This window comes from Schistocerca nitens, chromosome 5, assembly GCF_023898315.1.
Source record: "Schistocerca nitens isolate TAMUIC-IGC-003100 chromosome 5, iqSchNite1.1, whole genome shotgun sequence".
Lineage (NCBI taxonomy): Eukaryota > Metazoa > Arthropoda > Insecta > Orthoptera > Acrididae > Schistocerca > Schistocerca nitens.
In genome coordinates this window covers 546,096,601-546,114,934 of record NC_064618.1, presented here as the reverse complement: position 1 = coordinate 546,114,934, position 18,334 = coordinate 546,096,601, and the positions used below count along the sequence as shown (strand labels likewise).

Here is an 18,334-nt window from a genome sequence, read left to right as displayed (position 1 = left end):
ATAACATCTCTGTGTTTGCCATGAATTGTGAATATATATATATATATATATATATATATATATATATATATATATATATATATATATATATATATATATATATATATATATATATATATAACAGAGGGAAACATTCCACGTGGAAAAAATATATCTAAAAAGAAAGATGATGAGACTTACCAAACAAAAGCGCTGGCAGGTCGATAGACACACAAACAAACACAAATATACACACAAAATTCAAGCTTTCGCAACAAACTGTTGCCTCATCAGGAAAGAGGGGAAGGAGAGGGAAAGACGAAAGGATGTGGGTTTTAAGGGAGAGGATAAGGAGTCATTCCAATCCCGGGAGCGGAAAGACTTACCTTAGGGGGGAAAAAAGGACAGGTATACACTCGCACACACACACATATCCATCCACACATACACACACATATCCATCCACACATACAGGCACAAGCAGACCTGCCAGCGCTTTTGTTTGGTAAGTCTCATCATCTTTATATATATATATATATATACTCCTGGAAATTGAAATAAGAACACCGTGAATTCATTGTCCCAGGAAGGGGAAACTTTATTGACACATTCCTGGGGTCAGATACATCACATGATCACACTGACAGAGCCACAGGCACATAGACACAGGCAACAGAGCATGCACAATGTCGGCACTAGTACAGTGTATATCCACCTTTCGCAGCAATGCAGGCTGCTATTCTCCCATGGAGACGATCGTAGACATGCTGGATGTAGTCCTGTGGAACGGCTTGCCATGCCATTTCCACCTGGCGCCTCAGTTGGACCAGCGTTCGTGCTGGACGTGCAGACCGCGTGAGACGACGCTTCATCCAGTCCCAAACATGCTCAATGGGGGACAGATCCGGAGATCTTGCTGGCCAGGGTAGTTGACTTACACCTTCTAGAGCACGTTGGGGTGGCACGGGATACATGCGGACGTGCATTGTCCTGTTGGAACAGCAAGTTCCCTTGCCGGTCTAGGAATGGTAGAACGATGGGTTCGATGACGGTTTGGATGTACCGTCCACTATTCAGTGTCCCCTCGACGATCACCAGTGGTGTATGGCCAGTGTAGGAGATCGCTGCCCACACCATGATGCCGGGTGTTGGCCCTGTGTGCCTCGGTCGTATGCAGTCCTGATTGTGGCACTCACCTGCACGGCGCCAAACACGCATACGACCATCATTGGCACCAAGGCAGAAGCGACTCTCATCGCTGAAGACGACACGTCTCCATTCGTCCCTCCATTCACGCCTGTCGCGACACCACTGGAGGCGGGCTGCACGATGTTGGGGCGTGAGCGGAAGACGGCCTAACTGTGTGCGGGACCGTAGCCCAGCTTCATGGAGACGGTTGCGAATGGTCCTCGCCGATACCCCAGGAGCAACAGTGTCCCTAATTTGCTGGGAAGTGGCGGTGCGGTCCCCTACGGCACTGCGTAGGATCCTACGGTCTTGGCGTGCATCCGTGCGTCGCTGCGGTCCGGTCCCAGGTCGACGGGCACGTGCACCTTCCGCCGACCACTGGCGACAACATCGATGTACTGTGGAGACCTCACGCCCCACGTGTTGAGCAATTCGGCGGTACGTCCACCCGGCCTCCCGCATGCCCACTATACGCCCTCGCTCAAAGTCCGTCAACTGCACATACGGTTCACGTCCACGCTGTCGCGGCATGCTACCAGTGTTAAAGACTGCGATGGAGCTCCGTATGCCACGGCAAACTGGCTGACACTGACGGCGGCGGTGCACAAATGCTGCGCAGCTAGCGCCATTCGACGGCCAACACCGCGGTTCCTGGTGTGTCCGCTGTGCCGTGCGTGTGATCATTGCTTGTACAGCCCTCTCGCAGTGTCCGGAGCAAGTATGGTGGGTCTGACACACCGGTGTCAATGTGTTCTTTTTTCCATTTCCAGGAGTGTATATATATATATATATATACATATACAGATTACATAAAAAGTATCCCTGACAACGATATTTTGTTACATATTTGAATTTCCCACGGTAAAATGGTCTAGAAGCACATACTTTAACATCAGAAATAGAACCCATGTCGAACAGTTAATCACTCCCAAAAACGTGATGAAAACATAAGAGTTTGTCACATAAACTGCAACAAATGAATGCAACAGTTTCATAGTCGCACAGTTTTCCCTGTGCTCTGTCATAACATATGTTTTTAACGTTTTCAAATTTTTTCCGTGTGTACACCGTCAAATCCTGCATATGTCCAAGCACATCTGAACATGTCCCTAGAATTTTGGAGAGTGAAGTTGATTATGTGTGAGTGCCTGAACTGAAAATTGTCTGAAAATGAAAAATTAAAACTTTTCACTCGAGTGGAGATTTGAACCAATGACCTCTCCTTCCGCAGCTGCTCATGATAACTGCGGGACCACGGCACTCCTGAGCTCATATTATCCTTGATGTTGCCTATCTTGTGCATGGACTACTCAGTTTGTATATTTTGCTTATTTTTTTCAAAGTTCAATACAACTTCTTCCTGTTTTCTCGATTGATCTGTGTTCAGTTTTTCAAGGACTATCCACTGTGCCTACTTATAACTAAATCTGAGGGGGGTGCAATGGGGAGGTTCCTTATGAGTAGAGGTCCACTCTGGGGGGAGGGTTGTGTGAGAGGAATTTCAAGCAGTGATTCAGTACATTGCAAATAAAGATGTGAAAGCAAAGCAAATTCATGCTGATTTTAAAAACACATTTGGGGGGGGGGGGGGGGGGCTTTGCTTCTTTGTATTCAATTGTTGTCAGTGATGCTAACTCAGAAATTACTGCAAAAGTCCATAAGATGGTCATGCAGATCTCCAACTGAAATTGCAAAAAATTGATGAAGCAGTACGGGTGTCACCTGAATGAGCACATAACATGTTAACAGTGGAACTGGATATGAGAAAATCATCTACTAGATGAGTGTCACATCATAATGGAAATGTCCGAACAATGTCTGACCCATTTTCAGAGCAAACAAACAATATTTTTGCAGTAGTTTGTGACAATACGTGAAACTTGGGTCCACTACTATACCCCAGTGACAAAACAACAATCAAAGTATTCAGAATGAGATTTTCACTCTGCAGCGGAGTGTGCGCTGGTATGAAACTTCCTGGCAGATTAAAACTGTGTGCCCGACCGAGACTCGAACTCGGGACCTTTGCCTTTCGCGGGCAAGTGCACTACCAACTGAGCTACCGAAGCACGACTCACGCCCGGTACTCACAGCTTTACTTCTGCCAGTATCTCGTCTCCTCAACAATCAAAGTAGTTGAAAAACATTAATTTACCACGACCAAAGAAACCAAAGGCAATAAAATCAGACAGAAAGCTGTTGGCATCAGTTTTCTGGATGCAAAAGGGATTATGCTAATAAATTAATGCCCCACTGGTCAAATACTTATGGGAGAATACTACGCTCACCACCTGGATTAACTAAGCAAAAGATATGTGAAAAAATGCCACATTCAGCAAGGAAGAAAGTCATCTTTTATCAAGTCCATGTGCGAATACAGAAAAGTGTCACTGCCATGGCAAAAATGCATGAACCAAGATATGAATTGTTGCCACATCTGTCTTATTTGCCTGATTTGGCTCCATCAGACTTCTATCTCTTCTCTAAGCTCAAAATTTTGCTCGGTGGATGGAGATTCTCTTCAAACAAAGAACTGACAGCCAAAGTTGAGGTGGGATCAAGGCATTGGAACATCATTGGACCATGTGCATTAGTGAGACAAAATGAACAATACAAAAGTTTCTTTTCAAACAACCCTCATTAATGTGTGTTGCAGTTAGCAGGACATGTATATTTACTTGATATAATAAAGAAACTAAAGGAAATCTGTGAAGATCATAAAGAAACAGGAAATTCTAATTTCTGTGCTTCTTTTCCCTCAGTTATTGAGAAAACTCACAGTAAGGATTGAAAAAGGCAACTAAAATTTTATGTTTAATTCACAAAAACTGCAGTTTGGTTTATGCTATAATTTTAGGCCTCAATAGCACAGAAACACAATCCTAGATTTTTCAATTTGTTCGTATCTTCCTCGAGGAGGAAAGAGGAATAGATTATAGTAGGGTAAACAGTAGGGGCAGGTTAGTGAGACCCTAACCTTTTTGTGAGAAAGGCAAGAGGGAAAGTGTTTTTGAGAAGTATTTGGACTTTTGTCTTCTGGAGTTAAGAGCTTGCCAACCATTCTATCTCCTGATAGTTTCAAAAATTTCTCAACTTAACTTGTGATGTAATCACATAACACTGCATTTTTACACAAACACACACAAATAGAGAGAGAGAGAGAGAGAGAGAGAGAGAGAGAGAGAGAGAGAGAGAGAGAGAGAGAGAGAGAGAGAGAGAGAGCGTGGTAGGTGGGTGGGTGGGGGGAGGGGGGGAAGGTCCAAGGTCCATAAAAGAGGAAAAATATTTTCTACATGGACATACAAATACGACATTGTTTTCCCCATATTCCTGTGTTAAAAAATGCCTATGCAGCGGAATTTTATAAAAACTGAGCAATGGAAAGAGTTTGAGACATTCTTGACATCTCATAGCAGCATGTACACCCACATCCTTAATTATGCTGCATATATTCCATTCACTGTTTTCCCTTATCTGGCCCATTCCAGTACTGGGGAAGTTAATCTGATGTCTTCACCCAAGTCCTATCATGCTGTCCCTTCTTCCTGGTTGTACTTTCCTCACTGATTCTGCAGAGAATGTCTTCTTTACTTATCTTATCAGTCTGCATCATTTTCTGTAACACTATATGTCAAACACTCTCTCATTGGTTTGGTCTTCAGCCTGCAATTTATCATAACTATGTAAGGATTGACAAGGGAATGGTTCAATAAGACAAGTTGAAAACTACCCTGAAATTTTTTACACAGGAAGAAGACAACAAAAGAAATGCACTGCCAAAATTGCAGCTGCTAAGAGGCACTGCAAGTATTTTGTAAGAAATGTTGAAGTTATACATTTCTGCCATGTGAAGAACAACTTATATAACACCAGTTGGTACAGCCCTGCCCACCTAGCATGTGACTTGGTGAATCACTCACACAGCACCATGTAGTGGAATTATTTGGAGTTCAGACCCATACCAATTTCAAGAATCTAAAGCATGGTTTATAATGGAGTGAATGGAAGTGAACACATGTGAATAAGCATTTGCAGAAAATTCACTACCAGCTGCTTGTATATGGGTAGAATTGTTTATACTAGAGGGAACAGAAGAGAACACGAGAGAGCAAACATTGCCTATGAGTGCTGTGTTATTAGTTTTTAGTTTTTTGAGCTAATATTTGGCATGCAGGATACAACTCTATCTTGTTAGAGCCACAATGCGAAACTTTGCTATTCAGTGAGGATTATTTTACATGGTGAGAGTACTGTTCTTGATGGAGTATGCAAAGTGGTGCAGGGAAGGAAGAATTAAGTGTCACAATTTGTATGGAAGTGTGACATGCATGGATATCACGCACTTTACACGGAATTGCACCTCCATCTCTCCTTAGCACTAGTCCAAAATTTACCTTGTATGTCAGCTGCCATTTTTCCCTGGCTTCTCATTACAACTGAGGGGAAATTTATAAATAGAACACTAATTACTGACATCAAGCATCATCTAAAGAGGTGACACAGCTAGTGTTTCCACTATGCGTGCAAGGTCTAATGGTCTTTTTTTTTCTCTTTTTCTTCCCCTCTCTAAAACAAAAATGGTCTAGTGACAAAGTGTGCGCTTCGTGATCCAGAGAGCGCGGGATAAAATACCATTCACACCAGAACTTTTTCACTATGATTTTTAACAGAGCATTCACTTCTAACAAATGTTTGATTGGCCACGAAAGGCATGTGGTTTCCACATCAGACTGCAGGTTTCCATTTTCCGATTAGGTAAACGCGTAGGTTAGGGACACTTAAGTAGTTACATTGGCGTCCAGTTGAATGTCCTGCACGAGGCCTACCAGGTACACCAGACAGAATTCTCTTTTGCTCGTGCTTGTTGACTTCGGTGAAAACCTGGCTGAAACTATAGAAACATTTTTTTTTTACGGACTTCATATCGACAGTTCCAATTCTTGCACACGTAATTCTGATAAAAGTGGTTAGCAGAGAAAATAAAATCATGGCAGTGTTTGATGTCACACATGACTTTCATCAATGAGGACCTGTATTTGTTGAAATGAAATGTGTCTGGAAGTGCTATATTTTATAACAATTCCTGTAGGCCATTCCTTATAATAATGTATGACGATGTACATTTGAGTATCAGTGAAACAGTCTTTGTCTATTCCCTGTAGTCATCACAAAAATGCGAAGTTTCTATTGAATAACAAAAACAAACATTTTTCTTGCACCAGGCACATCGGACAAAGGAAAAATTGATGCAGTCAGATTTAGACAGAACTGGGATGGAGTCAGAAATGGTCCCAGCCATTGTTCTGCATATCGCACTGCATACCAGGCATATTTGATCAAATTCGTAAAGTGTGGTGAAGAAAACTGCTGATGCACAAATGACTGGAGCTTAAGAATACTGTTCCGCTGATAAACCTGAAATGAGAGAGATGTATTGGAAATTATGTTGTCTGATAATTTCCTAAAAAATGCTTTCCACTGTTGAAAAAATTCTTTATCGAGAGGTTGAAATGCACTAGCAGTTCCAGGTGGAATCCACATTACACCTACAGATTTTTCATCATCCTCCACAAAAACAGAGGCGTTATTATGTCCAGACCATGAATCCAACAAAAGCAATGAATTATTTTCTGCAGCTGGTTGGAATTCATTTGGAACAAAATGTTGAAAATTATTCTTTCCCATTTTTCCAGATTTTGATACACTGATTACAAGATTTTTGGAAATAAACAGTCCATTTTTTTTATCCAAGTCCTAATTTGCCTTGTGGTTCTTGAAGACAGATGTACAGCTGTGGAAACAGTAAATCACTCATATTTATCACTGGCATTATAGTATATGAATGTGTCATTGCATTCATGGATTGGGCAACCGATTCAAACTTTTCTTCACCCCGAAACGATGAAGTGCTGTGTGCATGCAGTTCTTTCACAAAACCTGACTGATCAGCATTATAAACAGCAGTTACGGGGATAACAGCACGTTTCGTCTTTATGTCAGCTATGAATTTCTCTATAGCATTGTCTATCACTGGCAGCTGCTTTACATGTTTAAGTGACATGAAATTGGTAATTTTGCAACTCCCTATTCTGTACAATTTCTTGAACCTGCATAGTCAGGCGATAAAGCCTGGAAATTAGCAATGTTCATGTCAGATGCAATTCGGAGGGCCTAGCCTCCTAGATCTTCATCGATAATAGTGCATAGCCTCTCTCTCACAAGCAGTTTTAAATCTTTCTAATAGTTTTTCATTCAGATGCTTTCGGGTTTCCATTTGGTGCATATTTCTTACTTTATGTAATTCATTCTTTCATTCGTACAGTTCACACTACGATTTCACGAAATGAAAACACCTTTGCACACTGCGTAACTTCAAGCATTTTCCCCCTCCTGTGTTTAACCAATCTTCCACTGCCTTTTCTTTGTTGCTGAAAGCTGTTGCAATGGGATTTTTTTTTTTTTTTTAAAAAAAGGCTTGGAAAGTATTCTCCTTCAGGATTGTTACTGGCACAACTGCCGTCATCTGAACCACAATTCATGGAATCATATAGTTATTTCCTATTACTTCTACTAAGGTATCCACAAATTCAAACAAGATGTCGATATCATTTGAATGAATGTCAAGGAAATCAACTAAGAAATGACTCATATGTACATCCTCAGCAGAAGTAGGCGATTTCCTTGGAAACTACAGTGTTCATATTTCATCATTGCTAAACTGAGAACGTTAACTGAATTCCACATTACTGTGAAACTGGAAGGAAGGAAAAAAAAAAAAAAAAAAAGGTACTATTAGCAGGTATGCCTTATGAAAGCACAATAAATATTAATTCAGCTTTATCTGTATTGTCAATACTTACCAATACTGCAAAAAGTGACTGATAATTTGTGAAAGATGTTACTTGAGTGGCTAATTCGAGAGAATAGTGACTGTGCACTGTAGTATCAGAGAAATTATTAATGAAAAGTAACCTGAAACGTTCTTTACAAATTACAATCGGGTTGTGTTGTGTTTCCTGTTTCAAATGTACTGCTAGCCTCGACTGTGTGAGTGCCTAGTTACAGATGCACAGTTGCTACAGTGCCAGTAGGGATGTACATTTCTACCACCACCTGGCATGCTACGAATATGGCAATTTTCAGCTTTTTTTTTTAAATACTTGCAATGCCTCTTAGCAGCTAAGATTTTGACAGTGAATTTCTTTCACTGTCTTCTTCCCGTGTAAAAAAATTCAGGGCAGATTTCGACACGTCTTATTGGACCATTCCCTCACAAGTCTGTTTTCATACCTGGGTGCGCTTTGCAGTCCATGATTTGATTTCTAAATCATTGTCCAATCACGATATATTTCACCTGATATCTTCCAGTTACTTCTGGTCTTTTTCTAGTATATCTCCTTCTCTTGTGGTACTGGAAGAGGGTATTCACTACAACAAGTCTAAATCTTTGGCAGATCTCTTGCCATTATCACTTCTCTCTCCCAACTGATATTCTCTAGTAACATATGTGCGTCTACTCCACACTGTAAAGTTCCTTAAAACTTTGGCAAGAGACTCACCTTGAGAATAGCTGGGAGGTTGTCAGATAAAATATCAGTACTAGAGTTAATATCCTGGATGCACCCCATAAAAATGATGGGATATTCAATCTGATCGGTGAACTTCAAGAAACATCCGTTTTCATTGAGACAATCCTAAGTTATAGCACCAACTTTGTTCCAGCTTCCCAGTTCTCCTGTGCAGATGGATTCAAATGGTTTCAGAGGCACAGCTGCAGAATGCCTCTCCTACACATAGATGGACATCTCAGAGGAACATTGAGGCATCACCTCAGGGGGACTGCCTTAATCCTTCACAGCAAAAATTGGTACTCATCTTTTGCTTTGCTGGCTGCTCTGTGCTGCTGGAACGACCTTCGTAATTCTGGAAAACATTGTACCTATAGCCACTGCTATTGCTGGGTCTTATAGTTTGTCACATCACATCCACTACACTGGCCATTATTAGATGAACTAGCACTATTAAGCATGCAAACAGTTATTATACTTTATATCACTGGAAAGTCTTCTGTTTTATTCTGATAACATACAAGTACCTTTTACTTCATGTACATACCATTGTGAAAATTGTATTATCATATCCCATATAGCACAACTGATATGCACAATGGTAAGAAGAAACACAATCATACAATGACTAGAAAACATTTCACCTCTTTTTTCTAATGTATGTTTAAATGACAGGCAGAATTTTTAAGAAATTTCTTCGGCTACTTAGCAGAAGAGTGGAAAAACTACTGTACCTTCGAAGAATCTCAATGATCAGCAGAAGTTAATCAGTTGTGTTCACTTTAGGCAAAGAACTGTTAGTAGAGCAATGGAGTAAGCTAAGTTGGAGGTAATAGCAGCATCTCCTGGTGTAAGATTTTTTAAATTTATTTCACAAAATGTGAGCAATTTGATTGAATATATACTGATTGACATATGGAAATTGTCTTGCATGAAGTTGAAAATAGTCAAGTTCTCCAGATAAATATATTTTACTACTGGAACTGCTTTTATTGCCACTTGTAATCCATAGCTGAGCATCTCACCACCCTCCTCATGGAAAAATCAACCATACCAAAATATCACGTATCGTGTAAGAATAAAGTGCCTGCTACACAATCGGGGAATCACTGACAGTATTCTATGCGTGAGTGTGGGATGAATACAGTGGACTCTCAGTCCATTAACAGCCATTCAAAAGGTTTCAAGATTCATCTAATGGTTCAAAGAGGCCTTGCATACACTATTCCAGTACCTAATGATATTACATGCTGAAATACAGTATATAGCAATACACATTCATATTGTATTGTCATTCACATACTAAATGTGTGCAAGTTCTTGTATTTGTTTCATGTTGCATTATTCTCTGCCCTGCTTGAGGGTGCATAATCCACTCATAATTCAAGGCATGAATTGCACATGCAATTCATGCTAACTTTACAATTTGTACATCCCACACTTCCCTCCAAAACTAAATTGGTGGTCCCTTATGTCTCAGAATTTGTCCTATTGACGGATCCCTTCTTTTAGTCAAGTTTTGCCACAAATTTCTTGCCTCTCCAGTTTTGTTCAGTACCACCTCATTAGTTATGTGATCTAATCTTCAGTATCCTTCTGTAGCACCACATTTTGAAAGCTTCTATTCTCTTCTTGTCTAAACTGTGTATCGTCCATGTTTCACTTCCGTACATGGCTACACTCCATGCAAATACTTACTTTCAGAAAAGATTTCCTAATACTTAAATCTATATTTGATGTAAATAAATTTCTCTTCTTCAGAAACACTTTTCTTGGCATTGCCAGGCTAAATTTTATATCTACTCTACTTCGATCATCATCAGTTATTTTATTGCCCAAATAGCAAAAAGCATCTACCACTTTAAGTGGCAGCATCAATTGATTTAGCCTGACTACATTCCATTATCCCTGTCTCACTCCCTTCTCAACCAGTGCTTCCTTTTCATGCTTCTCAACTCTTTATAATTGCTGCCTGGTTTCTGTTTGTAAATAGCCTTTCACTCCCTGTATTTTACCCCTGATACCTTCAGAATTTCAAATACGGTATTCTAGTCAACACTTCAAAAGATTTTTCTAACTCTACAAATTCTATAAATGTAGGTTTGCCTTTCCTTAACCTATCTTTTAAGAGAAGTCATAGGGTCAGTATTGCCTCACATATTTCTCCAGAATCCAAACTGATCTTCCCTGAGGTTGGCATCTACCAGTTTCTCCATTTTTCTGTAAAGAATTCGTGTCAGTATTTTGCAACCAAGATGTATAACCTGATAGTTCAGTAATATTCACACCTGTCAGCACCTGCTTTTTTTAACATTGAGATTATCATATTCTTCTTATTAAAGTCTGAGATTATTTTGCTTGTCTCATATATCTTGAACAACATATGGAACAGTTTTGTCATGGCTGGCTATCCCAAGGCTATCAATAGTTGTGACAGAATGCTGTCTATTCCCAGGGCCTTACTCTGACTTAGGTCTTTTAGTGTTCTGTCAAATTCTTCTCTGAGTATCCTACCTCCCATCTCATCTTCTTCTATGTTCTCTTCCATTTTGAGAATACTGCCTTCAAGTCCATCTCCCTTGTGTAGATGCTATATGTACTCCTTCAACCTTTCAGCTTTCTATTCTTTGCTTAGGACTGGTTTTACATCTGAGCTCTTGATATTCATACAGCTGCTTCTCTTTTCACTCTTCAGTTTTCCCTTAGGCTGTACCTATCTTTTCCCTCATGATATATGCTTCTAAATCCTTACATTTGTCCTCCATTCATTCCTGCTTAGCCATTTTGCACTTTTCTGTCAAGCTCATTTTTTACACATTTGTATTTCCTTTCACCTGCTACATTTGACAAAACTGATACTTTATGGATTGAAGTGTGGAATGTTGGATCCTTTAATTGGACCAGTACGTTAGAAAATTTAGAAAAGGAAATTGACAGGTTGAAGTTAGACATAATGGGAATTAGTGAAGTTCAGTGGAAGGAGGAACAGGACTTCTGTTCATGTGAATACAGGGTTATAAATACAAAATCAAATAGAGGTAATGCAGGAGAAAATTTAACAATGAATAAGAAAACAGGAACACAGGTAAGCTATTATGAACAACATAGTGAACACTTCTGTTTATATTTCACTTCATCGTGTAATTGTGTACCAATTGCATAATTTATGGCCACACAAAAAAATGTTCTTACTGAAAAACTCTCCTCATTATGCACGTTTGTGTACCCATATATCAGTATATATGACTTGCAATTTTCCCTGTATCAAGCTGACAGATGCATCATTGTTAAATGATCCTTTGATGAATAAATCACTGCTGCTGCTATTACTACTAATGACCATCGCCACCAAAACATTAACTTTGTTTGTTTTGCTAATTTGTCTCATATTTCATACTAAATTAATTTTGTAATGCTATGAACTTTAACCTGCAGCCTTATATTGTGTCTTTCTTTATTAAAAAATGTAATAGGATGTTTTTCCTTTAACAATCACTCAGATGAATGCTTTTATTAAGCACCATGTTTATTACATTCACTATTTCCCTTAGTTCTGCCATGCACTCAACAACAACACTTAAGTCAAAAGCAACATTTCACTCTTCCAACTTTTGATATATATTCTTTTGTCTGTATCCCTTTCCTGCTTCTTCAGCAGGTATGTCATGAAACAGGCCTGATGACAGACTGCAATCAGCTCTCACTTTCTTCACATAAAATCTGCCACAGTGTTGATTTTAATATTCTATGTTAGACTTGTCACTAAATACAAGTAAGTTCAGAGAAATATATGTAATAGTACTGCAGCTAATAACTTCCCAGAAAAGGTGACAAGTGTAACACATCAACCAGTAAATAAAAACAATTAGAATGTATATATGAAATATCAGGATTACTGATTCTTGTGGCTGTTCTGGACCTATTTGTATGCTGATGATATTTGAAGAAAGTGCTTAGTGGGGCTCGGTTATGCTGGGCAGTAACGAAAGTTGTCTCATCCATGTGAAGTTCACTAGAGACCGCGTGAATGAAACAGAGTTAACTGTCACTGTCTCAAATAGACAGGTCCTAAATACAGTGTCACAGCATCCAACTGACACTGCTTTCTTGGACTCCTAAGTGTAAAGACTATGGGGTTACAGGAACAACAGATATGTTGCAACATATCCTTTGTTTCAGTAGCCCCCCCCCCCCCCCCCCAGCCAAAACCTTTGCTAGCCCATCGACCATCTCTCCACCTGCCTATGCCTCCCTGCCCTTCCCCACTCCCATTCCACTATTATACGAGATGCTATCCAAAACTTTCGGGACTGGTGCTGCCATCTGTTGAAAACCTTACCTTTGGACTTAGGGTCACCATCACCCTCGAAGTAATTCTCATCCGCACGTACACACCCGTCCCAGCACTTCTGCCACTGGTCAAATGTTTTCTGGAAGTCCTGTTCTTTGAGGGTGTTTATCACCGCCAGTGATGCTTCTTGAACCCTCTCTAGAGTGTCAAACCGCTGGCCTCTCAACTTGAGTTCCAGTTTTGGGAATACCATGAAGTCGCAAGGTGACAAATCTGTCGAGTACGGTGGGTGGGGTACAACCGCCATGTTGTTTTATGCCAAAAGGTCCTGGTGATCAAGGACGTGTGACAGGGCGCATTGTCGTGATGCAGCAGACAGTTCCCTTGATGCCAAAGTTCGGGCCATCGTCACCACACATTTTTATGGAACTGTTGCAAAATGCCACAGTAGTACAGGGAATTCACTGTTTGGTTGGGTGGGATGAATTCTTTGTGCATAATTCCCTTGGTATCAAAGAAAATGACGATCATGCTCTTTACTTTGCTCTTCACCTGTCTCACTTTTTTGGCTCTTGGAGAGCCCGGGCTCTTCCACTGCGACAATTGTTGCTTTGTCTCTGGGTCATAACCGTAAACCCAGCTCTCATCGCCGGTGATAACCCATGACAGAATATTGGATCATTAGATGCGATCTGACGAAGGTCCGTGCACACTTCAACACGCTATGCCTTCTGATCGGCAGTCAAGATCCTTGGCAAAAATTATGTGGCAACACAATTCATGCCCAATTCATCAGTCAACAATCGTTGACATGTCCCATAGCCAATACCCACTTCATCCGCAAGGCCTTGAATGGTTCAACATCGATCCACAGAAACAAATTGTTGAAGTTTGGCAACAATGTCTGGCATTGAGCAGCTAACGGGCATTCCAGTGTGAGCATCATCTTCAACATCTGTATGGCCATCCTTGAACCGAGTATGCCACTCAAACACATGCGTACGGCTCAGACTCCGTCCCCCAAACACTTGTTGAATCACTGCAAGAGTCTCTTTAGCACTTTTCCCGAGATTCGCATAGAATTTGATACCCACACGCTGTTCTGTTTCAAGATCCATCGTAAAATCGCCACACACCAAACACAGAGTATTACGGAAATCACTGTGGACATGCAACATGTCCTCCCAGCTGAATGCCACTCCGCACACTGAATCATCAAATATGCAGCTCTTTCCACCTAGTGGTACAAAGCTCTACTATTCCTACTTTCCAGATGGCAGTAACAGTCCCGAAAATTTTCGGTTCCACCTCATACGTGCCTTCTATCCTGCCAATGCACCTACCTAAGTCCTTTCTTCTTCTCCACTTCATCCCCCTCCCCCCCTACCCAATCCCTTCCACATCACATCCTACCAATACAGCACCTGGCAGCCCTATCCTGTCCCCACCATGTCCCTGAGTACTCCCACAGGTAGCACAAGAATTTCACCCTACTCTACACCTTTTCCTTTCCCCCATTACCCTCCCTAGCTAGACTGTTGCTCAACTCAGATGCAGTCTCAGTCTAGCCTTAGTGCCCTAAAAGTAGTTGCAAGAGCATGCAAGAGCATGCACGAGCATGTGTACGTGTGTGTGTGTGTGTGTGAGAGAGAGAGAGAGAGAGCTGAAAGACATCTACTTCTGATGAAAAGTTGAATATTTTTAACATTATTTTCATTGTGCCTGTCTGCAATTTAGTGCCTCCTAAATGTGATGAGTAGCAATCTATCCTTTTCATATTGTTGTTATCCCATCCTGTACTTGCCATTGTTTGAATGTTTAGGTAAGATAGTTTCAAAGAACCTGAGTAGGCTTTTGCAACCCCCATCCAACCAACTAAATTCTGTTGTGTTTGTATCATCACTACTTGTAGCCTGCCTGATGAAGTGTGCTTTAAACAGTAGCCAAAACGGCAGTATGGAATTATGCTTCTAATCTCATAGGACAAACATGCTATTCTTATCTTCTGCAAGAAATGAAATGCATGTGCAATACATAAAATAAGCTAAATGATGAATACTGAACTGAAAAAAATCACAAATTTCCAAGAAAAATGCAAGTCAACACACAATAAACAAAACAAGAGCACACTGTTCAACGTACCTCAAATATTGATTCACCAGTAAGTCTTGATAATGCTGCCATTTCTAATATCATTGTTCCTGCACATGCCGTACATGTTTCTCTTGATGATTCTAATTTTGGGCTTTTCATTCCATAACGCAAATTTATCTGTAAGAGAAAGAGAAAATGGATAAGCAGATATTAACAAGACAAACTTAGGAGATGAAAAAGGAAAGTTCTCTGATGGGAAAGCATCATGGCATATGCTTGAAGATAGTCACACTATCTTGAGAAAGTCTACTCAAAAACTAGCGTTAACTGAGAAATCAACAAGCATGCTACAACTACCTACATATCACTCTTGTAAAGACTGCTACGACAAGATTAGGCCATCAAGTGACACTATGGGAAGTACCATCACAGTGGATGGAAGAGTATTGATATAGACAGAAGTGTGAGGTGGGGGAGGACAGAGGGGTGAGGAAGATAGGAGAGCAGAGCGAAGGGGAGGGGAGGGGAGGGGATAGGAGGAAACAGAGGGGAGGGGAGGGAGCAGAGGGGAGGGGAGGGAGCAGAGGGGAGCTGAGGAGGGAGCAGAGGGGAGGGGAGGGAGCAGAGGGGAGCTGAGGAGGCAGAGGGGAGGGGAGGACAGGGGAGGGGAGCGGAGGAGGCAGAGGGGAGGGGGGAGGGGAGATCAGGGGAGGGGAGCGGAGGAGGCAGAGGGGAGGGGGGAGGGGAGATCAGGGGAGGGGAGCGGAGGAGGCAGAGGGGAGGGGAGGGGAGGAGAGGGGAGCGGAGGAGGCAGAAGGGAGGGGGGAGGAGAGGGGTGGGGAGCGGAGGAGGCAGAGGGGAGGGGAGTGGAGGAGGTAGAGGGGAGGGGGAGGGGAGCAGAGGGGAGGGAGCAGAGGGGAGGAGGCAGAGAGGAGGGGGGAGCGGAGGAGGGGGGAGGGGAGCGGAGGAGGCAGAGGGGAGGAGGGGGGAGGGGAGCGGAGGAGGCAGAGGGGAGGAGAGGGGAGGGGAGCGGAGGAGACAGAGGGGAGGGAGCAGAGGGGAGGGGGGAGGGAGCAGAGGGGAGGGGGGAGGGAGCAGAGGGGAGGGGGGAGGGAGCAGAGGGGAGTGGAGAAGGCAGAGGGGAGGGGGAGGGAGCAGAGGGGAGGGGGAGGGAGCAGAGGGGAGTGGAGAAGGCAGAGGGGAGGGGGAGGGAGCAGAGGGGAGGGGTGAAGAGGAGAGGGGAGCCGAGGGGAGGGCAGCAGAGGGGAGGGGAGCAGAGGGGAGGGGAGCAGAGGGGAGGGGAGCAGAGGGGAGGGGAGCCGAGGGGAGGGCAGCCGAGGGGAGGGCAGCAGAGGGGAGGGCAGCAGAGGGGAGGGCAGCAGAGGGGAGGGGAGGGGAGCAGTGGGGAGGGGAGCAGTGGGGAGGGGAGGGGAGCAGTGGGGAGGGGAAGGGAGCAGAGGGGATGGGAGGGGAGCAGTGGGGATGGGAGGGGAGCAGTGGGGAGGGGAGCAGTGGGGCGGGGAGCAGTGGGGAGGGGAGCAGTGGGGAGGGGAGCAGTGGGGAGGGGAGCAGTGGGGAGGGGAGCAGAGGGGAGGGGAGCAGAGGGGAGGGGAGGGAGCAGAGGGGAGGGAGCAGAGGGGAGGGGAGGGAGCAGAGGGGAGGGGAGGGAGCAGAGGGGAGGGGAGGGAGCAGAGGGGAGGGGAGGGAGCAGAGGGGAGGGAGCAGAGGGGAGGGGAGGGAGCAGAGGGGAGGGGAGGGAGCAGAGGGGAGGGGAGGGAGCAGAGGGGCGGGCATGGAGCAGAGGGGCGGGCATGGAGCAGAGGGGCGGGCATGGAGCAGAGGGGCGGGCATGGAGCAGAGGGGCGGGCATGGAGCAGAGGGGCGGGCATGGAGCAGAGGGGCGGGGATGGAGCAGAGGGGCGGGGATGGAGCAGAGGGGCGGGGAGGGAGCGGAGGGGCGGGGAGGGAGCGGAGGGGCGGGGAGGGAGCGGAGGGGCGGGGAGGGAGCGGAGGGGCGGGGAGGGAGCGGAGGGGCGGGGAGGGAGCGGAGGGGCGGGGAGGGAGCGGAGGGGCGGGGAGGGAGCGGAGGGGCGGGGAGGGAGCGGAGGGGCGGGGAGGGAGCGGAGGGGCGGGGAGGGAGCGGAGGGGCGGGGAGGGAGCGGAGGGGCGGGGAGGGAGCGGAGGGGCGGGGAGGGAGCGGAGGGGCGGGGAGGGAGCGGAGGGGCGGGGAGGGAGCGGAGGGGCGGGGAGGGAGCGGAGGGGCGGGGAGGGAGCGGAGGGGCGGGGAGGGAGCGGAGGGGCGGGGAGGGAGCGGAGGGGCGGGGAGGGAGCGGAGGGGAGGGGTGGGAGCGGAGGGGAGGGGAGGGAGCGGAGGGGAGGGGAGGGAGCAGAGGGGAGGGGTGGGAGCAGAGGGGAGGGAGCAGAGGGGAGGGGTGGGAGCAGAGGGGAGGGAGCAGAGGGGAGGGGAGGGAGCAGAGGGGAGGGGAGGGAGCAGAGGGGAGGGGAGGGAGCAGAGGGGAGGGGAGGGAGCAGAGGGGAGGGGAGGGAGCAGAGGGGAGGGGAGGGAGCAGAGGGGAGGGGAGGGAGCAGAGGGGAGGGGAGGGAGCAGAGGGGAGGGGAGGGAGCAGAGGGGAGGGGAGGGAGCAGAGGGGAGGGGAGGGAGCAGAGGGGAGGGGAGGGAGCAGAGGGGAGGGGAGGGAGCAGAGGGGAGGGGAGGGAGCAGAGGGGAGGGGAGGGAGCAGAGGGGAGGGGAGGGAGCAGAGGGGAGGGGAGGGAGCAGAGGGGAGGGGAGGGAGCAGAGGGGAGGGGAGGGAGCAGAGGGGAGAGGGAGCAGAGGGGAGGGGAGGGAGCAGAGGGGAGGTGAGGGAGCAGAGGGGAGGTGAGGGAGCAGAGGGGAGGTGAGGGAGCAGAGGGGAGGGGAGGGAGCAGAGGGGAGGGGAGGGAGCAGAGGGGAGGGAGCAGAGGGGAGGGGAGGGAGCAGAGGGGAGGTGAGGGAGCAGAGGGGAGGGGAGGGAGCAGAGGGGAGGGAGCAGAGGGGAGGGGAGGGAGCAGAGGGGAGGGAGCAGAGGGGAGGGGAGGGAGCAGAGGGGAGGGAGCAGAGGGGAGGGGAGGGAGCAGAGGGGAGGGGAGGGAGCAGAGGGGAGGGAGCAGAGGGGAGGGAGCAGAGGGGAGGGAGCAGAGGGGAGGGGAGGGAGCAGAGGGGAGGGGAGGAGCA

At 45.6% G+C, this 18,334-nt stretch overlaps 1 protein-coding gene across 1 annotated transcript in view; it reads right to left on the bottom strand.

The window, feature by feature from the left end:
- LOC126259300 (ER degradation-enhancing alpha-mannosidase-like protein 3) overlaps positions 1-18,334 on the bottom strand; it is a 268,347-nt gene that overhangs the window by 136,145 nt on the left and 113,868 nt on the right. Inside the window, exon 7 of the mRNA XM_049955967.1 lies at positions 15,169-15,297. Within this exon, the coding sequence (XP_049811924.1) occupies positions 15,169-15,297 (129 nt within the window). The remainder of the gene's footprint in view (positions 1-15,168; positions 15,298-18,334) is intronic.